The sequence below is a fragment of the Pyrgilauda ruficollis genome, unplaced genomic scaffold, assembly GCF_017590135.1.
Source record: "Pyrgilauda ruficollis isolate IOZ18807 unplaced genomic scaffold, ASM1759013v1 scaffold23, whole genome shotgun sequence".
NCBI classification, from domain to species: domain Eukaryota; kingdom Metazoa; phylum Chordata; class Aves; order Passeriformes; family Passeridae; genus Pyrgilauda; species Pyrgilauda ruficollis.
In genome coordinates, this window is record NW_024522539.1 from 16,768,788 (window position 1) to 16,791,226 (window position 22,439).

The 22,439-nt window shown below is 43.9% G+C and overlaps 1 protein-coding gene across 4 annotated transcripts in view; it reads right to left on the minus strand.

The window, feature by feature from the left end:
* MYO9A (myosin IXA) overlaps positions 1-22,439 on the minus strand; it is a 173,821-nt gene that overhangs the window by 70,372 nt on the left and 81,010 nt on the right. For all 4 annotated transcript variants that reach the window (XM_041469325.1, XM_041469324.1, XM_041469323.1 and 1 more), the window contains one exon: positions 18,966-19,055. In XM_041469325.1, coding sequence (XP_041325259.1) covers positions 18,966-19,055 — 90 coding nt within the window. The remainder of the gene's footprint in view (positions 1-18,965; positions 19,056-22,439) is intronic.

The following is a 22,439-nucleotide window of genomic DNA, read 5'->3' on the forward strand; positions in this document are numbered from 1 at the left end:
AATCAGTCTCTGGGGAAAGACCTAAGGCCAAGATTCAGGAATGCCTCTCACTGCCCTAATGCTTTGTCCTGGCATAAACCAGCCCAATTAATTGCTCCAACGTGCAATTAAAAACAAACTCCATCTCTATTTAAAGCCAAAAAGAACATAGTTATTTCTCCTACAGCATCATATATGAGTTTATGTCACAATACTTTTCATTACCTTTTATTAGAGGTTGCAGGAATGTGCAGGACTTCATCCCTGAATATCCCTGGTTTTTTTTCCAAAATAAACTAGGATATCATTAAGCCTGTACCACTCCAGTGCTGAGGAATGCTGAGAGTGTGACTGCCACGAGTCTCCTGAATGGTCAGACTGGGAAATTTCCCTGACATCAGCACTGCCCAGTTTCCTCCAGAATGTGCAGGTTGGGGGATGAGCCACTGCTCTTATTCCCAAAGTGGTCTCAGCTACATGGAAAGCTGGGAAGCCATGAAAAGGTGATTTCCTTGCTATGCTTGGGTCCCACAGTCAGTGGCCCAGACCCCAAAGTGTTCAACAGCTACTTTTAGAAGAGATGGTTTAATGTAAGGGCTGGTAGGAAACTCCTAGCAAAGCAACATATTGAGAATAAAGGGTGGATGGAGCAGTTTGCCTTCATCCATTTAAAAAATACCTGCACTGAAATGAAACTGTTTTGAATGACTCAGGGTTTAGGGGAGGCCTTTCTTTATTTGAATTTTTTATTTCATTTCAATAAAATATTTACTTTTTACAATAGATCTTCACTGATGTCACATTTGAAATAGAACCCCCCACTATCCTAAACAGATTCCAAAACTATCCAGTCTGGAGACCATCAAGGAATATTATTCCTTTTCAAATTCAGGAGCTGCAGCAGAGCATTTAAAATAAGGTTTTATACTTTATTTAATGAGAAATCATTTATTTCTTTACTATCCTACATATCTTAAATTAATTCTAGTCTCTGAACTATATCCATACATCACATACAGCTTGTCTTCAGGTCAACACCTACAGCTTCTGGTGTCTTCCACAAGTCTCCTTATGTGACATTTAGGCAGATCTGGAACATGGTGATACTCATCAAACCATTTCTATTTCCCTCACAAAGCAAAATAAAAATAGCTGTTGTAATGCCAAAACAAATCTCTGGGGATCAAAGGGAGCAGGACATGTTGCACCCACACAAAAATATTGCTGATTCCAAACTGAGACAGATCAAACGCGCTTTGACTCAGCAGGTCAGGAAATAAGCTACAGACAAGGTTTTAATCAATACTTTCCTGCTTATCAAGCTAGAAAGGATCTATATATTATTTATTATATGACAGGAACTCCACTTCTTGGGTTGGCCAACTTTTGTTAAGATCCTGACATAACATAGTTGAGTTCTTTGTAAGATTTCATTGCCAAATTAATTGTACTGAAAGTTGTCATGATCAGCATCTGATTCAGGCCGCCTTAAAAATAGATAAAGTTCTGGAAACATCTTCTGTTAAAAGGAACAAGGGGAAGACAGGCTGAAGAATTAAAATCTGCTTTTGAAGTGCTTTGGAACAAGGACTTACAGTTCCAGCAGCAGCAGCCTGTGTTTTAGAGGCTGGAAAAGATGTAATCTCAGGAACCCAAACTTGCTCAAATTAAAAGTCTCTGTAAAACACATTTGTACACACAGAGGAGATTCTTAAGAACTGAGATTATAAAGTCACTAAATATATTTAAGCAAATCTGTCTGCTGCCATCCCACAGCACCCCCTGCTCCAGGATCCCTCACTCCTGCCCTTCTGCACTCAGCTGAGGGCTGAAATTTCAAGCTGGAATTATTCAAAATGTTTGTTGGCACCCAGAAAATCCAGGGTAAGAAGGCAGGTTAAAATCCCCACCAAGCTTATACATTGAAAACTACAAGAAAGACATTGTGGGGCTGGGGCCAGAGATGGAAACAGAGCTGGGGAAGGGTCTGGAGCACCAGGAGCAGCTGAGGGAGCTGGGGAGGCTCAGCCTGGAGAAAAGGAGGCTCAGGAGGGACCTTCTGGCTCTGCACAGCCCCCTGACAGGAGGGGACAGCCATGGGCGTGAGATGGGCTCTGACCCCAGGGGACAAGGGACAGGACAAGAAGGAATGGCCTCAATCTGTGTCAGAGGAGGCTCAGGTTGGTGGAAAGGTTGGTCAGGCACTGGCACAGGATGCTCAGGGAAATGGTGAAGACTCCATCCCTGCAGGGATTTAAATGATGTGTGGATTATAGCACTTGGGGACATGGGTCAGTGGTGGCCTTGACAGAGCAGGGGAATGGTTGGACTAGATCTTAGAGATCTTTCCCAACCCAATTGATTCCATGATTCCAAGATGCTCAGCTAACCTTTCACAGACATTTTCACATGATTTTGCTGGAAGTTCCTCCCATGGTCCTTATTAGATTCAGTGTTTTTACTGCTGACTAACCTAACACATGAGCAAGAGCAGCAATAGTTCAATCTGAACAACAAAACCTCAAATATTTTACATTTTTCAGACTAAGGGGAATAAACAAAGCCCAGAGAACAGAGGGTGGGTGAAAGCAAGCGCTGAAGGACTTTGAAAGGCAAAGATCAAAAATTGCAGCAATATCTCAGTGACTGGATGTCCCAGGGAGCAGAGAGCAAAGAGATCCTACTGAGCTGGACTTGATGATCCTTGTGGGCCTCATTCAATTCAGGATATTCTCTGAGGAAGAAGCCATCAAGACGCTGCTGGAAGCTCTGTGGTTTTAGCCACACCCTTCCATAGCCAAGAGGAACATTTTTCTGGAGTGTGGACCCTAGTAACCACAGTGAGATACAGAGTGGGACAGAAATACAGGAGACAGACCCTCTTCTCAATGACTCCATCGAACCCACCAACCATGGAGCATATCTGGAACAGCAACTGGCCCTGGTGTTCAGCTTTAAGCATTTTTGACCCAAATAAATCCATAGATGAAGGGCTTTTGTAACCAATAAATACTTCCTCTAACATTTTGTTTCAAAAGAGTCAGACTAAAATGAAGCACTTTGCTCAACATAAAATCAGAAAATTAAAAGACCAAAACAAAGCAAAGCTCATCATTTTTGTATCACTTTAGGAAGAGCAGGGTATTGGTGCACTAAGCAATTCTGAGTAGGAATCATTCCAAAGCGGTATTTATGAGACAGCTACAGGTCTCTAAAGACTTCAAGCATCTCAGCTCATTGAGAGGTTTGTCCATCTTCCCTCATAACTAATGTGGAGGACAGCATAGACTGGTCCAGGACAGAGGAGAAAGGTGGTGCATGGATACTTGGGTTTGGACAGCTCTTATGATCATCAAAACACAACTTAATATTACATTTGCACAGCCATGTAGACATCTGAGTTTGCCTAGGAGGGTTTCTAAGCCTCACTCCGTCACTGAAACTTCTGGAGTGCAGCCAGCACCACCATGCTGCTCTCAAGAAAAGCAAGACAAAAAACCCAAACCAGTTTTTCATATAAAAGATGCCCTTTTTACACACACACACATTGGACATCACTGTCTGGTTTGGGCCACTGCTATGAAAAATGCACCTCAGGAAGGGCACAGTGCTCAGAGCTGGGGCTTAGACCCCAGTCCCTGAGCACAGACTCAGTTAATGAGAAGTGGATTTAAATACAAGTGGAAAGTGAGTGTGAGCACCAAAATGACTTAAAGCCCTAATGAGGATTAAACAGCCCTGGAGTTTATTAACTCTGACAACACTTATCCCATCTCTCAGCATTATGCAAATCTAGGAGGCACCCATAAAGATGTGCTGACAGACTCAGCTGGTCAACACAATATTATTGCACCTTCAACAATTCTGATCAACATAACATTGTTAAATCCCAGTTTTTCACTGGAGACATCATAGACATGTGGGCAAGGTCAGTGCACCCACTCCAGATTTTCTACAAGCTATGAGAACTTGAAAAGCTGATATTTAAAATGCCATTTTTCAAGCACAGCCCTGGAAAATTCCTTGGACCTAGAAGAAAAGACTTTTTAGAAGACAGCCTGGCTTGTCAGCCCCAAAGGCAACTTTGGGGCTTTGCTTTGCTGTACAGTTCACATGACTTGCTCCATAGTTGGTCATGGTCCTTTTTACCTCCAGTTTTCCAGCATTTTCCCAGGAGACTGTGTGTGTGCATCCCATTATGGACAATATTGACATTGTTTGCTCACACTGGATAAACACATTGCCAGCACCAGCATTCCTTACCAATGCAGAACTCCCACCCATCCCAAAAAATATGGCTTTACAAGCAACACTCCTTGTAATTTTCCCAAGAACTCCAAATAGCTCCAAAATTTAATTTGTTAAATTAGGAATGATGTTGATACAGCCATAGGAGCCACCTATGGATTCATTCTCTCCTGGTGACCCCCCAACTCTTCCGGAACATGTGCAGCTGTTTCCTGCCCTCCAGGAGGAAAACAAGCAACACATTCCCCTCTCAGACTCTTATCAACAAATACTGAACAATTACAGTAATTCCAAGGTGACAAGAAATGTTTCTTTCCAGGTGAGAAGTTTGCAAGATTTGGTGTAAAACATAAAGAACAGGTGTTCAATTACTTAAGTAAAGTTGGGCAACACAAAATACATTTTCTTCTGCTGGAAAGAAGAAACAGAGATTCCTCTTCTCTTCAGGAAATCAGATCTGAACGCAGGAAGAGAGGAAATATCCCCTTTTCCCTTAGGGCCTTTGATGGGCTTCCTATAATTTCTATACAAGGATGAAAGGTGCTTCCAATGAAACGTTTGGGAAAAAAAAAGTAGCAGTAGAATTCTTCCTCTTCAGGAAATCCCTCAAAAAATCAAATCTGGATATGTGGTTTTAGTGGCTCTGTGGGAGCTTCATTTGTTTGCTTTTCTTTTAATAGGTGGAATAAGTTTTCAGCACGTTCTCTGATTAATCAATTGGTGTTTCTACTCTCAGGGATTTGGCACTAAATCCCAGAAACCTGTTGATATCCTACCACAGAAATTATTTAGTGAGCTATTATCATAAACAGGATTAGATTTTCATTATCATTTGATGTCTGGTTTGAAATCCTTATCAGCCATTCCCATTTTTCCCCCATTTATTCTCTAGGGTGAAATCTGGCTTTATAATTACATTGGTACTTACTGTAACACAAATGTCTCACTCCAATATGGCTCAGAGGAAAAAACTACATTTTACAATCTACTGAATTTTACCCATGGTATTTACCTGTGCTTTTCAGATGAAAATCTCCCTCCCTCCATCACTTCTGTGGGTTTAAATGACATATTTAATTTCCAGTAAGGGGAAAAATCAGGAAAAGAGTGTATGTGTTTTCTTATTTGCTTCAAAGTACCTATTCAATAAAATCATGCTGCATGCAAGTAAATGATTAAAGAAATCAGTTTCTAATCTAAAAAAAAATTGTGCTTGCTTTTTAAAAAAATACACATATTAACAAGTGTTAATAATCCCACTGTGAAGAGGGATAGGATTTACCAAAGATTAGAACAAGCAAAAGCAGGAGGAATTCAAGCTCTTCTAATGCATTTGATTTGGATCACCTAAAGAGATCTAATGACCAGGAACAGAAGCCAACCCCCCATTCTCAGTGAGCCTTGGATGTGCAGACAATTGAAAACAGCCCACGTGGGCATCTCAGAGATGATGATCTACAACAATCACTAATTAAGAGATTAGAAAAAGCAAACTGAAGATATAATTTTATTTGAATAGTGCTTAGAAGTGCCAGATACTACTCATAGCGCTACTCATAGTGTTGCAGGAGTAGAGACCACGTGTACTAAAATACTATAAAAATCTAGTTTTTATCTCTGACACTGTTACTGCTCCAGGAGGGCTGAAAAAACCCACATGGAAAGTGGCTGCAGCTTGGGTTTGTGGTTGTAGGGACAGAACTGCTGAGGGTTTATTGCTGGGTTTGACATTCCTGTGCTGAGACGGAGTAGCAACGAAGGAAGAGAGAGATGTAGCTGTGAGAGCTAAATTAGGGAAAGAGCAGAAAGTGAGGAGGATGGTGAGGAAGGAGAGCAGCACCACACATAAAACCTGCTGGAGCATCTACGGCTTGTCACTGAAATTGGGGGAACATTTCTGGGTTTGAAGGAAACCAACAGAAACCTCTCAGTTGCTAGGATCAGACAAGGACTAAATTCCTTTTCTGGAGCCCCTTCAGGCCCTGGCAGGGGCTCTGAGGTTTCCCTGGAGCCTTCTCTTCTCCAGGTGAGCACCCCCAGCTCTCCCAGCCTGGCTCCACAGCAGAGGGGCTCCAGCCCTCAGAGCATCTCTGTAGCTTCCTTTGGACTTGCTGCAGCAGCTCCACATTCTTCTGATGTTGGGGACTCCAGAGCTGGAGGCAGCTCTGGAAGTGGGGTTTCATAAGGGCAGAGTAGAGGGGGAGAATCCCCTCCCATGCCATGGGTCCTACTCCATGCATGGTCTGCAGGATGAACACACTAATCCAGGATGAGAACATAGTGATATTAAAATAATTTTAATTATTTTTTAGAAATAATTATTTTTTTAAAAAATAATGAATTACTAGTGGTTTATAATTTCCTAAAGTTGCAAGAAAGCAAGTAGCTTTGAAGGATGTCCTTGTCAACCTGATGATATGCTGACATTGGAAAATTGTCTCTCTGGATAAACTTGTTGAATTGACTTGTCCCATCAGGATTTTTAGGAAGGGTGTTGGTATGGTTTGGGAAATCCCCTCTAATATGCCTCTGACTAATGCAGACTGGCAGGTTGGAGAAGGACCTTTGTCCAAGGAGGGTGACTGTGAAGGTACCAACTGGCCCACGTGGAAGGTACTGAGAAACTGGTACACGAGGAGGGAGAGCACAAGAAGAATTAGAAAAAAAGGTGTAACATAAAATTTGAAACTAATACCTAAACCCCCTCCTGAATGTGAGAACTTTTACACCTGATTTAATGACAAAATCCTGGAGTGCCTTTGTGTTTGAGCGTTATGTCGGGGCACGACGCAGCATTGTATGGTAATGACATTACAGGCTATTTTTTCTCATTGGAAAATCCACCCCTGAGTTCTGGAAAACATCACTGACACTTGCATCCCTTGGATAAAATCCATTGGCAGGACAACTCGCTGCCTCCCAACTCCAGGGTGATAGTGGAAGGTTTCTGCCAGGATGTGGCAGCCAGCCGGGAGGGCGGGAGCCAGAGATAGTGCAAGGTTTCAGTGCTTTGTTGTTGTTTTTCAAAGTACTTCCTTTGCAGGTACATTTATAGAATTAAAGCATAAAAATGAACCTTTAAAGAATGCTCAAACTACTTTTAAGCCAGCTTTTCCTCTTTTTTGTTGTAATCAAAAATGAAAAAAAAGCATTTTTCACTCCTTTGCTTTCAATGATGCCTTTAAAGATATTTTGGCTCCTCCTTAATTGTATATAAAAATTACAAAAAAACCTTTCTTGCAGGCTGAGGCCAGAGTGGTGCATTGATGATCTGAGTTCTCTTAGGAAAATGACCCAGGAGAATGACAGGGTTTTAATAAGATGTTCAGATAAAATATGAGTGTGGAAAATGACATCATACTTCTCCCGCCCAAGCATGATATAACACTCCTGGATGCCAAGTCAGGGATTAAGCTTGAGTCTGATATCCTGCAAGAGTACTTTCCTCTGGGTGTTAAGCCTCTGTTTTAAAAAAACCCTAATCCTGCTTGTCCCAGCCCATGCCCTGTGAGCCAAGGGGGAACCCCAAAGGCTGCTTGGCTCATCCCAGACACAGAACATGGATGGGGATGGAAACCAAATATGTTGGTCACAAGAGCAAAGGGAGCAGAACAGTGGGAAACCACAATTCTCCACTATTGGGGTTCGCTGTTATTTGTCTCTGCCCCGACACAGGAAAAGTGGTTCTGGGCGGCCGCGCTTGGAAGGACGAGTCTGGACTCTCAGGTTTTTCGGTCTTCAATCTTGTTTATTAATTCTTATCTACAATACTTTCTCTCTGGCCAGTCGAGGTCCGCTCAGCAGGACAGCCATGTGCACTCTCTCCCGCCCACGGGACGGTTGTGTCTTTTATAGTGAAAATTACGTCTATCATATTTACCTTTAATTCCCAATACTTTTCACCCTTATTGACAAGTGTACCTTCCCCATGAACCAATCCAAAAGTGCCAACATCATCACAGAAAACGGAAGACATGAAAAAGAAAGAACCCAGGACCACGCCCTGAATCCTCCATCTTGTCTTCATGACCCCCCTGTACCTAAATTCTAAAATCTATACTTCACCCTGTAAATACACTGTTCACACCCTAAAACTTCTCATTTCCTCATACACAGATGTTTCATCTCTAGATGGATCAAGCCACCAGACACTTTTTTTTTGTGTGCTTCTGTGAATTCCTGTGATTTCTGAGTAGCACAGAAAGTATCAGAGTACTCCTGCAACTGCCTTCTTACTGATCCTTCCTGTCATTAGTTGGATGCAAACACAGAAAATGAAGTGGAAAACTTCAAATAAGAACAATAAGAAAATCTTTTTTGGGTGTGTTGATGATCTAGCTATTGTGTCCCCACTGGTGGTAGGCAGGTTTGGGAAAGGACAGATGGGAGACCAACCACTCCCATTCCCATCCCCATCCCAGGCCAGGGCCTGCCTGTTTATTTTTATAGTTGATTTCAAGGCTTGTCTCTGATATTGTCACTTTGCAGCTGATGACTGGAACACGTTGTGGTTATGCTTTTCAGAAATAGCCCCCAAGCAGAGCCAGGAGCAAAGGAAACCAACACAAATCTTGTTATAGATTTTCTCTGAGTCCCGACCGCGGAGCCAGGCAGTTATGAGCATCATCTTCCTAAAAAGATTTCACTCAGAGCCTTTGGATTTGGGCACTGTGGTTAGAAAGTGTCATCTGTAACAAATCAAAACCAAAAAGGAAAGGAAAAAAACCACTCTCTCTTCCTGAAATTAAACCCTTCCAGAAAACAAGGCTGCAGCTCTTGCTTCTCCTGTGGAGATGATGATGAAAGGAGACAGGTGCAACATCCCTTTGGGACAGATGCTCACACAGAGCCATCCTGAGCCCACCACAGAACTACAGGAGAATGGAGCCACCAGGCAGCCACTGATGACAAAATGTGCTTTCCTCCACCTTGGTGCCAATGGCATGAACTGAGCTCCCATTCCACCCATGTTTTCACAGTACAAAAACCAATTAATAAATTACTTTGTGTCACAGGAAGAAATTGTGTGACCTGATGTGAGGAGGACACATTTAGGGAAATTTGCTCAGCACTTACAGGCACAATGTACTGGGATCCTCGCCAACGAGTCCAATCAATCACCAAAACCAGCCCTCGAGTCTTTAAAAGCCAAACCCTGCCTTTAGATTGGTCCTTCCCAAGCAGAATGCAAGTGTAGACAAACTTGTTCTGCCAGTGCACCATTGACATAATTCCAGGTTATTTTTACTATTTTTTTTTTGGCAAGGCTCCCCAAAGAGAAGTTGTTTCTCATCACACCTCAGCTGTTACCGCTGTAGAGGCAAAGTTAGTGCAACAGACCCTATCCAGACACAGAACTTCTACACTTCCTCCTCCTTCAGCCACTGTCCAACAGCCCTGGGCTGAGGAAAAAAATCAACCTGAATTTATTCAGATTGGTATTACACATGAAAATCCCATATTCCAAGCAAATGTACCAAAATGACATCCCTTGTGGAAAGAGCTGGCTAACTAATCCAGGAACGGTTTGCCTGCATTCCTTGAAAACTTTTCACATGATTTTAATAGAAATTTAAGTAACTAAAAGAACTCTGTGACAATAAAGCACCTTCTGAGTAATCAGATGTAAATAAAAGAATCCTTTAAAGAGCTGAGAATGGATTTGCTTTGAAAGGGCAGCTGGAGTGGGCTATAGGCAGAGCAATGGAAAGTCAGCATTTCCCTTCTTAAAGTCCTGATCTTGGACTTTGTTCAGCAATCTTGGAATCCCAATGTCTTCCTTGTTTTCCCAGACATCAGTGCCAAATAAATAGCAGGAACACAGTTAGCACACAGGAATTTCCTTGGTGGCACGGAGCAGTAGAGTGACTGCAGCAGCTTTTGCACATGAGGATGTGCATTTCCAAGGCAAAAGTGAGAAACCTCATCCCACAAATGGGTTTCTTTTGAAGTTCCACCCTCCCAGGTTGCCCTCATGTCCCGAAGCAGAGACAGTTGCTTGGCTCTTAAAAGCTTTGTGGGGTTTCAGTTTTACTCCATTAATATTTTTCTGTGAATTCTGAATCCACTCATCAACATAGCAGCTCTTCAAAGGGCTCCTGCTGAGCTCCTCATGTTAATAACCTGTGGTGACAATGAGTCTCCTCAGCTAATGGATTTTGGGATAAGTAGGTGCTTCCAGCAGTTCTGCTGCTTTCTGTTCCATTAAGTGTCCCTGTCCTTGTACCTCAGGACTGAGAATTTTCATTTCTTCATGCTATTAATTATTTTGTCTTCTTCCCACTTTTTCTCCTTGAATATTTTTAGGCTTGTGATTAATTGCAACTATGATCTTTTCCTTTGTTGTTTTTTGGGTTTTTTTAATATCTTAGGTAATGTTCTGCCATTTGGCCCTGGAACTCAATTTCTTCTCCCTTTTAATGGGCTGAAAAAGGCATCAGCCAGTTCCACTATAAGGATATAGAGAATGAAACATCACTCAGTTCTTTACTGTAATTAAATACTTTTTTGACTCATTACAGTTCACTCCACAAGGCTTCTCTACCTTGTGCCTCTGCCAATTAACTGTTATTGGGTTGAAAATTAGTGTTTGTGCTGAAAATGAGATGTTCTCCCTGATTTAAAATCCCTAACACAACAGAGTTTATCATTCCATTCACCATCCTGTGACGGTCATTCCAAGAGCCTTGTATTCCTTGGCAAAAATTCATCCCAGGTGAAGAAGGGCCAGGTAAAATTACATTTGGTGACGTGAAAAAATAAAGTCTAATGGTTTTGTTGCACCAGAAGAGAAAGATGTGTCTGGCTCACCACTCCTGGGCAAAGGTTCTCTCCTCTCTCCTTCTCCCAAAGGACACAAATCCAACTCTCCTCCCACTCCAAGAAGTCTCTCTGGCTCTGCTGAGCCAGCACAGACCCAGAGACAATGAACATGAGAGGATGAAAGGACAATTAAAAAAAAGCTGTGGAGCCCTCAGCAAATATTTCCAGAAGGCCTGGACTTTCCTCTCCTGCTTTGCTGTCACCCAAAACACAAGGTTCAATGCTTGTCACCTCCTGCCTAATCCTGCACATCTCAAGATTGTCAAGAGCCTGAATATTTTGTTTGTAAATCTGACCTGAATTGCATCACTGCTTTTCTAACTAATCATGAGCTGATTTCACATGCACTTACAGCTGCACCTATTTATGCAGAATAACAAGCATTTCACAGATTTAATTGTAATTTGGGTGGTCTGGACACAGTCACAGAACAGTTCCATGGTGACCATCCATGGTCACATAACAACAGCATGGAGCACCCAGACACTTGAATGAAGACATGATCACAGAATGCCAGACAGGTTTGGCTTGGAAGGGACCTTCAGGGTCATCCAGTTCCACTCCCTGCAGGGCAGGGACACCTTCCACCACCCCAGCTTGCTCCAAGCACTGTCCAACCTGGCCTTGGAAACCTCCAGGGATGGGACAGCCACAGCTTCTCTGGGCACAGCTTCTCTGGGTGCCAGGACCTCACCAACTTCACAGGGAAGAATTCCTTCCCAATATCCCATCCAACCCTGCCCTCTGGCAATGGGAAGCTGTTCCCCCTTGTCCTGTCCCTCCAGGCCCTTGTCCCAGGTCCCTCTCCAGCTCTCCTGAAGCCCCTTTACATGCTGGAAGGGGCTCTGAGGTTTCCTTGGAGCCTTCTCTTCTCCAGGTGAACACCCCCAGCTCTCCCAGCCTGGCTCCAGAGCAGAGGGGCTCCAGTCCTTGGAGCTTCTTCATGGCCTCCTCTGGACTAGCTCCAGCAGCTCCACATCCTTCTGATGTTGGGGACCTCAGGGCTGAGACAGCTCTGCAGGTGAGGTCTCACGAGAGCAGGGCAGAGGGGAAGAATCCCCCTTTCCTGCTGCCCAGGTTATGGGGGAGTTCGGGGCTGCTGGCCCAACAGCTGCTTGCACAGCCTTGCTGGAGGTACATCTCAGTCCCTTTGAGCTCCTCTGAGTTTTCAGACACCCATTTTCCACTTACAATTCTGAACACACATTCAGTTAAATACAGGGCATGCTTATAGTGACATCCATCACAACAAACAACCAGCTCCCAACTGCTTTCCAGAATTAAAGGAAGGCAAGAATCAGGTCAGTTGACCAAGAAGTTGTCTCACATCTTTTATTTTCCTTCTGTTGTGCAATTTCACATCAGATTTCTCCCAAAAGTGTGAATTAATGTTTTCTAACCCTTAGGGTAAAATGTCCTTGATCGCAAATGGTTTAAAATTATAAAGATCTGTTAAAATAATGTCTATTAGCAAAGTCACTTGCTTAAGAAATACTAACTGTATTGGTTAAATGAAGTTAATTAATTGAAAACATCATGGAATTTTTTTTTTTTTGGAGGAATGTAAAACAGGGCTCACTAACAGATGTATTTACTTTGAGAATGAGTTTTGTCTCATTGGATGAAAAACAGGGAAAAAATGCAGAGACTGGTGAAAAACAGACAAGCAGGTGCTGGACACCAGCCTGATAAACAGAACAGATGGGATGGAAACCAGGCAGGGATGCTTGTGGAGCTCAGCCACAGGCTTGTCTCTGGCATGATGGAAAAGGATGGAAACACCAACCAAGATGGATTTGAGAGAGTTAAATGAGTGGATGAGTCAAGACATATTCTAATAGCCTTGGAGACCTGCAGTGAGCGGAGATGGAGAAAACCTGAATTTCTTGGATTACTTAGATAGAAGCAGGAAGACAGATGTGGCCCAGGAGAGCAGTTCCTTGCATGGATTAAGATGATACTCAGATTACAAACAGGATCAAGAAAAACATTTTTAACACAAGTTCTCCACAAAGACGTGACTGAAGTGCTCTGCTCCCACATGTCTCCCACCAAATATCAGTCAAGTACTTGATATTTAGAGTATCTTTTTTTTTTTCTTTTGAATACCTGAACTGTGGTTTGTGAAACTTTCCTACCTCAGTATAACTGCAAAAATGCACATTATAAGATATGAAAAAAAGTGCCCAGAGTCTGGAGATGAGGGGAACTTTGGGAAGGACAACAGCAACCCACAGCATGTTACTTTGCTGCCATTAAAATCCCATTTTTCCCCTTTTCAGCTACGTGCCTGATGTATTTTGCCTTATCAAGGAGAAGATGGCTGGGGCTGTAGAGATGCCCAATGCCCAAGGCCGATCTGAATCAAAATAGTCCAATCACCACTGCTACCACTGATGGCTTTATTGCTCCCATGGCCTTTTCCAAAGGTCCTCCCCATTGCTAAATGATAAGTGGAATTTTCCAGCTCACTGTTACCACATCCTGCACTGTGATTTCTCTGGAAACCCATGAAGTGCTGCTAGCTCCATTAATGCACCATCTCACTTCTGATAAAGTCTTTGGCAGCTGTTTTGGACAACAGCCCAAGACCTCAGTACAGAAGTGCAGCATCTCATGTCTGTGCAGCCTTTTCCCTAAGTTTATCTATGGCCTAAAGCTTCTAAACCTTTGCGCTCGCCCAAACTGCATTAAAACACCATCCAGTGCTATAAAAGGAAAAATGGATGGTTTCAGGAGGCAGCTCCATGGCAGATGAGCCACTGTGGCTCAGGAGATAAGAGGCAGCTGCCAGAGATGAATATAAGCATTATTTATTAATGTGATGTCATTGAATGCCAGAGGTGCTGGAGGTGCAGCCAGAGAGGATGGCAGCTCCCCTGCAGGGTCCCAAATCAAGCACGTTTGCCATCGGTGCCACAGCCACAAGAGGCAAAACAAAGTAGTTTTGATTTTTCCCTGCAAAACCAGATCTCCCCTTGACTGCCCTCTCCTTAATTTCAGAAAGATCTGTAGCTCCACAGACATGGGGATGTACTTGAATGTTAATACCGTGGTCATACACAACCTCTAAACAATAAACCATGAGTTACTGAATGATGAGAAAAGCACATTATGCTTTGTAGGGTCTTCCTGAAAAACCACACACTCATCCCATAAACCTTGTAACACCCCAAGAATGGGAACTGGGACACCTAGAATCCCACTCTGGCATTTGGCTCGCAACTAATTATTTGCTCCTTCCTATAGCTCTGCTCGAGCAGGTGCTGCTGTCACACACCTTGAATGCTCTTGGGTAAAATACAGTAAAATGAAATCTTCTCTCTGCTGGGAAGAACTTTCTCAGCTGAAGACAATGGCACCAGCAACTTCTGGCACACAGGAGACCCCGATTTTAATTGCTGGAATCCCACCTCCTCACTGGACTTCAGTGTTACATTTAACCTGATACCTGATCTAGATCAAAGATCCACAGACTGTTTGAGTTGGGAGGGATCTTAAAGCCCATCCCACTCCACCCCCTGCCATGGGCACTGACACCTCCCACTAGGCGAGGCTGCTCCAAGCCCTGTCCAGCCTGGCCTTGGACACTTCCAGGAATGGGACAGCCACAGCTTCTCTGGGCAACCTGTGAGAGGGCCTCCCCACCCTCACAAGGAAGAATTCCTTCCCCATATCCCATCCATCTCTGCCCTCTTTCAGTTTGAAGCCATTTCCCCTTGTCCCGTTACTCCAGGCCCTTGTAAAAACTCACTCTGGAGCTTTCCCCTTTAGGTGCTAGAATCCAGTCCTTGGATTCTCCAAGATCATCCATATATGTGGGCAAGAATCAAAATGTCTTGAATTTATTTTAAAAAACCATAAAGTTGACAAAGTCAATATTTCCACCTAACTTTAAAATGGCACATTATTCCTGAGGGAAAAACCCAACTCAGCTCCTGGGGTAAAACCATCAAGAGGAAGTCCTAAGAGAGGAAGTACAATATGAATAAACAGAAGTTTATTTACTGTGGTTGCCAGTTGCAGCTTCTCCTTCAACACTGCAGGCTTCCAGCTGCTGGGAGAAGAGAAGGTTTCAGGGAGACCTCAAAAGCCCCTTCCAGTGCCAAAAGGGTTCCAGGAGAGCTGGACTTGGAACAAGAGCCCAGAGGGACTTTGGACAAGGTGGAACGGCTTCCCACTGCCACAGGGCAGGGTTAGATGGGATACTGGTAAGGAATTCCTCCCTGTGAGGCTGGAGAGGCTCTGGCACAGGTTGCCCAGAGAAGCTGTGGCTGTCCCATGCCTGGAAGTGTCCAAGGCCAGGCTGGACAGTGCTTGGGGCAAGCTGGGATAGTGGAGAGTGTTTCTGCCCATGGCAGGGTGTGGAATGAGATGAGCTTTAAGGTCCCTCCTAACTCAAACCCATCTGTGATTCCATGATGTCCATCCACAAGTTGTCCCCACTTTGCAGTACCATCTACCCAAAATATGCCAGAATAAAAGATGTAGTTTTACCCAAATTACTGCAAAGATGAACAGAACCAGGAGCAGTCCGTCTGGTATCAATTCATAACTGAAAGAGAATGTTTCAAGCAAGCTGCCAAGCGTCCAAACCACTGTTTCTAAAAAAAAAAGCCCCAAACCACAGGACTGTGTTTCCAATCAGCACACAAGAAGGCAGGAACGTGCAGCCAGCCAGGAATGTGACATCACTGCAAATCCAACTAAGGCGGCCTCTCCATGTGCTCCAGGGCTGCAGCTCAGCAAAGGGCAAGAGAAAAGGCTTGGCTTGGAAAATAAACCCCAGTCTCAGTTCTGAAGCCTCCAAAATACCAAAGGGAAGGGATCCCTTCAGGCCAACTCTGCCCATTCAAGATTATTAAAGGGGGTGACAGTTGTCACACCAGGACCCTGAGGGCACAGCTCTCTCAGGAGCCAGGCTGGGATCATGGAATGATCACATTCACTTTCCACAAAAAGCATTTCTGCACAGAGTTGTCATCTCCACATACTCCAACACTGATGAAAGGGATGGGCAAATGTCAGCCCCTGTGCTGAGCACAGAAAGTGAAACATTCCAGAATGGAGCAGACACACATGGGAACCTTATCAAAGCTCAAAACCCATCCCAAACTTAAATCTCAAGCTTTTTATGTGGAATCCCACATGGTTTGGTGGGAAGGGACCATAAAGCTTGTCTCCATCCATCCCACACCATGGGCAAGCCCCATCCAACGTGGCCTTGGACATTTCCAGGGAATCTACCATCTACCACCTCTCTTGCAACCTGAAGACTGGTAGATCCAATCTGCTCTTCTTGATGATGTAAAGAAGAAAGGACATGCCAAAATGATATTATGCAATCCTTTTTGTGAGAGCCTGTGAAGCAGTCTTTTCCAGACAAACTCCACTGAAAATTTCAGTGTACCAAACTATGAAAAAACCCACAGGCATCTGACGAATAAAATAGCTGCTGTATCCATCAGGAAAGGCAGCTGCCCATGAGCTACAGAGGTCGTGGTGGGAGACCATGTCTGCAAATCCTCAAACCCTCAATGGCTCCATCCGTTGGAGCCAACTATAATGCTCCTTTGTTAAACACACAGGAATAACCAGCCCGTTGATTCCCAAGAGCCCAGTGAGTCATGAGTGGGGATTATCAGACATCAGTAGTCTTTGTGAAGTCCCAAATGTCAAATGAATCCCATTCTTCCTCCCTGATTCAGACAGATCTGAATTTAAGTCACTCCTCCTACTCCCTGAGCCAGAGAAAGACCAGGAGAAGGCCTCTTACCATGGGGAGGTTCAAGTTGGAGCATCTCAAATTCTGCTGTGTGAGCAGTGAACCTGCCCCCAGAGCAAGGTCACTGCTGGATTAAATTTGGTGGTCAGGATGCTGATGATGTAAGGAGGTAAACAAAAAGCATGGGAGGTGCTTATCTTAACACAATTCACAGCTTCTCCCAAATGATTTTGTCATGGAGATCACATCAACCATTCCCAAAGGAGCCTTGTTCCCCTTTGTCTTCCCCCACAGCCACCACACCCTGATCTTTCCTTTCTTCTACTGGTGATAAACCTTTCCAAGGGGACACCTGGGATTTGGGAGCAGCCATATCACCAAAAACATTTGGGAAAGCACTTGAGAAACTCATGCTGAGCCATTCTAGTTCAACTCACCAGAAAGAGCATCAAGGTAAGACTGTTCCCAGCAGTGTCAATACACTGCAGATGTTGGGCAGAAGGTCAAGGGAGGGGATTTTGCCCCTCTGTCCTGCTCAGGTGAGACCCCACCTGCAAAGCTGCCCCAGAGCCCTGGAGCCCAGCACAGGAAGGACATGGAGCTGCTGGAGAAAGTCCAGAGGGGGCACCAGGATGATCAGAGGAATGGAGCAGCTCTGGTGTGAGGAAAGGCTGAGAGAACTGAGATTGCTCAGCCTGGAGAAGAGAAGGCTCCAGGGCCTAAAGGGGCTACAGGAGAGCTGGAAAGGGACTTGGATAAGGGCCTGGAGGGACAAGACAAGAGGGAATAGCTTCCAACTGACTGAGAATGGCTTCAATCCTACTGAAAGTAGAATTAGATGGAATATTGGGAAGAAATTGTTGGCTGTGAGGGTGATGAGGCTCTGGCACAGGTAGATTAGAGAAACTGTGGCTGTCCCATCCCTGGAAGTGTTCCAGGCCAGGTTGGATGGGGCTTGGAGCAAGATGGTCCAGTGGTAGGTGTCCCTGCCCATGGCAGGAGGTTGGAACAAGACCATCTCTAGGGTCCCTGCCAACCCAGCCCACTCTATGATATTCTAAGAACCCTCCAGCAGAAGGGTAGTTATAGCTCAGTTCTAAACTTTTCTAGCCATTTTTTTTAAGTCTGTGCCCAAGATGAAGGAAAAAAGTAGAAACACCACATTAAATGTCCATCTCAAAGACCCAGAGAGCCCTTGTGTGCCCTTTGTTAGGGCACATTTCACCTTTGCACAAAGGCAAGACTTCATTTCTAAAGATTAAAGCTCAGTAACAGTTACTGAGCTTAAACACACCCTCAAAGTGGGAGAAAATATACTTTTTTCCCCTCACAGAAAAAGGAGTCAAAATATCTCCAGCTGATCCCCAGTGACAACGTGATGTGTTTAGTTATTTGTGACACAACAGGCTGCTCAAGATGCTATTCAAGGTGCTCTAAATTCTCACACAACCCTACAACAAGAGGGAACGGAGGGACCAAGTGTGGTGTGATGCTCAGTGTTCCTAATCTGGGGGATACAAGAAGATTAGAGGCAGAAATAACCAAAACAAGCAGTTCAGCAGAAGAGAACTTATGTATTTTGAAGAATATAAGAGGAAAAAAAAATGTTTCTCTTTACCAGCCACAGAATAGAACTCAGAATTCCTGAAAATCCCATATAACTACACTGGAGTCTGAGAGAAGCTGATGGATTTGTGGCTGCTCCAAAGCATCCAAAAGGGCTCAGGTTTTGAGGGGTCTGAGGAAAAGCTACTGGGAATCTCCTATGGAGATCTGCAGCTCCTGCCATACAAGAACCACACTAACACAGGCGCTCAAGAAGGCAGTAAAAATTTCCTGGAATCTTGGGTCAGCACTCTGCTGTGGAGTCAGTTCTCCAGCTCAAGGAATGACATCTGGAGATGAACACACACCTGCACTCACACTCACACTCAGCAATGCACAGCTCTGCTTTGGACAACTCTCACACAACCACAAGTCATTAAAGCACTTACAAACCATCAGAATAAAGTACTTCCAGGAATGGAATAGAAGAAAAGTCAATAATTTCCTAGGTTAGGACACCCATTAGCTTCTCCTACATTATTTTGACATAAATAAATAAAAATTGATAGAAACTCTGAGTGTTCATCTCAGAGTATTGAAAACCATTCCAAGAGTTGCCTTTTAATAACAAACATCATGTACTGACCTCTGCCAATTTGTATGGTAAGATCAGCTTCTCTCCCACTGTCACTGTCTTTCTGGTCACCAGGGCCTCAAACAGCATCTCTTCTTTCACCTAGAACAAAAGTACAGATATTAATGATTATTCTAGTGATCTTTTTTTATTTTAAATCCAGAAAAAAAAATGCTAACATTTAAACAAAAAAAAAAAAAAAATTCAGAGTAAACACATTCAAAGATCAAAATTTAATTAAAAAAAAAATAAAACACTTTTGCCAGCCCTTGCAGAGTTAAGTTCAATGGGTAAAAACATGCCATTGGGAGGAGCCAACTCAGCACATAAACCCAGCATCAGAAACCTAACACCAGGGTATTCAAAGGAACCTGATTTTCTGCATTCAGACATCCCAGTTGTAGCAATTTCCCATTGGTTTCCTTATTCCCGGTGTGCCTCCTCCCTCCCACACTTTCTCTTGGCATAATAAGTCAACTTTCCAGTGTTGTCAAGATGAAATCATATAAATTACTCTAGAATACGCCAAGAAGTGTCATCAGTTTCAGAGATATCCAAGTGAAGGAGGTTTTCTTTCGTGCTTTTAAGGGTGGGGAGGAGTCAGAAGGAGGAAGAAACCCTTGGAAAAGCACCTGATATTTACTCTGCTGTTGGCACTGGATGTTTACTCCCTAAAGCCCCAGTTCCTGGCAAGGTGACAGTCTCTAATCAGCCCTCACAGGTCTGCAGAACAAAACTCAGTTGTGCAAACACAGACACTTCAGCAATGAGGAAAACAGTGCTGACAAATTAAGTAGTACCTGCAGCTGTTGGGGAAAAGCCACTTTCCCAATCAGCTTCAAGACCCTCTTACTTTGAGGAATTCGGAAGGTGTCCTCTATCCCAGAATAAATCACTTAGAAATAAAGACTTTGGGTCATTGACTGATATTCACCAAATTTCCAAGTCAAAAAAGACATCATGAGTCTGGGTGAAAATCTTGGAGCTCATAATTAATGGATGTGGATTGATACAGATAAGCTACACTGAAGTCTCTACAAACTGCTTATCCGACCTGAAGGACTCCATGCAGGCACCAGACCTCCTCTGGACATCTCTGATTGTTCAAAATCCACATTTCTGAAGCCATCCAAGGCCTATTTTTATCACAGGGAAACCATTTATGATTTTACAAGGAAAATGGGAAACAGAGAGGTCTAAAATTGAACTCAATGATCTAGAGGTTTTTTCCAACCAAAACAACTCTATGTACGTACTTTGACTTAAGGGTTTAATCCAGGAATTAGTATGAAGAGGAAATGCAAACAAGACAGTGAAAGGTCAGGAATCTCACAAACCGTAGCAATAATGATGCCCTTCTGTACAAAAATCTCCTTCTGCCAAAACAACCATTATGGGATTCTCCCTGATAAAACCCAGGGAGTTTTTATACAACTGATTCTTCTTGCAACAAGAACTTGTTGCTGTGGAAATCAGAATACATCAAGTCACCTGTATATGATGTCACCTGCCAGCAAGGTCTCTATCACTGGAAATGACACTTCAAGGTTCATTTCTTTAGTGCTCAGCACTACTCAGGACCCCCCAGTTCCTACAATTCGATTTTACCTTTCAAAATCAAGCAGGGAAAAAAATAATTTTTCTGGTTCATCCAGAGAGCCAAGGCAAGATTCCACATTTGGTTTCTATTCCTCTACATTCACCAAAATATGTGATTTTATAATTTTCGGCTCTGTGGACACTTTTCCAGCAGCTCTTGACTGTGGGACCATCAGCTGCTCTCCCTCAACTGCACAACTTGGAACAAAAGTGAGTTTCACACCATCCATTATCCTCCTTCAGGAATGCTGCAAACCCACAGCCAGCATGCTGGCTTTTTTTAATTATCCAAGGCAACAAGGCAGAGGGGTGTCAGATGGTTCCTAATCAAAACAGTCCAAAGAAATATTCCTCAACAACATGAACACTTCCAAGTCCCAGATTTGTCAGCAAACACAGGGATTTTAAGCAATTTAAACAACTACCCACGCCATCCCTCACCATCCCCATCTCATGGTCACTCTGGTTCTTTCCCTCCCTGCTTTCAGGATTAAGGGAACCTGTGGATGTGCATCCTTCTCCTGACCTGCGGAGACCCCATTAAATCATCTGCTTGTACAAAAACACTCTTGGCAAGGATGGGAATCCCTGCATCTCCCCAGGCCCCTGCCTGCAATTACCACCCAGTGGAGCTTGATCTTGATTCCTTCATCACCTCTGATGAGCACCACGGGTGCAAACAAATCATCCTAATCTGCATTCAAGGTCACAGCGTGAAAGCAGCTGACTCCTGATGCCAGGGAGGAGCCACTGGGGCTTTCTAAATAAAAACTCAGCACGTGCTGATGACTAAGGACATGGAGGTACTTACAGCTTCCCCACATCCTACACTACCTCCTCCAGTAAGTGTGAAACACTAAAATAGGAACACCCATTGGTGCAGAGCAGCAAAAAAGGAGAACACCACTTATTTCTTTACTTTGTGCCCTAGGAGTTTCACTCTTGAGTCCCATTTCATGGATTTTTGCTTCCTGGTGCTTCCTTTAGGGCATGACCTGCTCTCCCTCTTAAACATGGCCTGCAGGAGTTTAGATCTTAATTACAGGGACAAAATGCAGATTTAAGACTTGGTTGCCACAAGTGGGCCCAGGGAGGGCTGGAGGCCTCAACTCCATGAGCCAGTGAGGGGTGACCAACAGTGCCACAGCTGGGAACGTCAGCGGAGCAGGGAGCCAGCAAGGCTGGGCTGGAGCCAAGGCAGGCAGAGACTGCTCCTCCAGTAATTCTGGGATATTATGTTAGAGCAGCTGAAGAAAAATGAACCATTTCCAGCTGAGAACAAGAAAGCATCAGGTTTTGTCTCTCCCTCCATATATGAGAAAGGGATTACAGTGCTGAGTGCTCGCTCTAAAGATGCCTCGTGTGGAGTAAAGGAAAATAAATTCAGATTTCTACCAGCTCTTCTTGGAAAAGAGCTGAACCTTTTCCTCAGATTATTTCTTTCAAATAACCAGAGTTAGAAAGGATGAGAGGGAATGGCTGGAGCTGCGTTAGGGAGGTTTAGGCTCTTCCCCCAGAGGGTGGTTGGGCACTGAACAGGCTCTCCAGGGAATGGTCAGGGTCCCAAGGCTCCACAGCTTAGGGAGTGTTTGGACAATGCTCTCAGGCACAAGGTGGGATTGCTGGAGTGTCTGTGCAGGGCCTGTGTCTGTGAAGTTACACTCAAAGGTATTTGTGGATCCCTTCCAACTCAGCATATTCTGTGATTCTCTGAAGTTTTCTGACTCTAATTATGGCTCAAAATTTTGCATCTAACGATGATATCCCTACTCATTGCAGGGATGTTGGACCAGATGAACTTTGGAGGTCACTTCCAACCCTAATCATTCTGTGATTCTACAAAACATCATCTGAAAAATAAATCCAGAAGAAAAAGCTGGAAGCAAG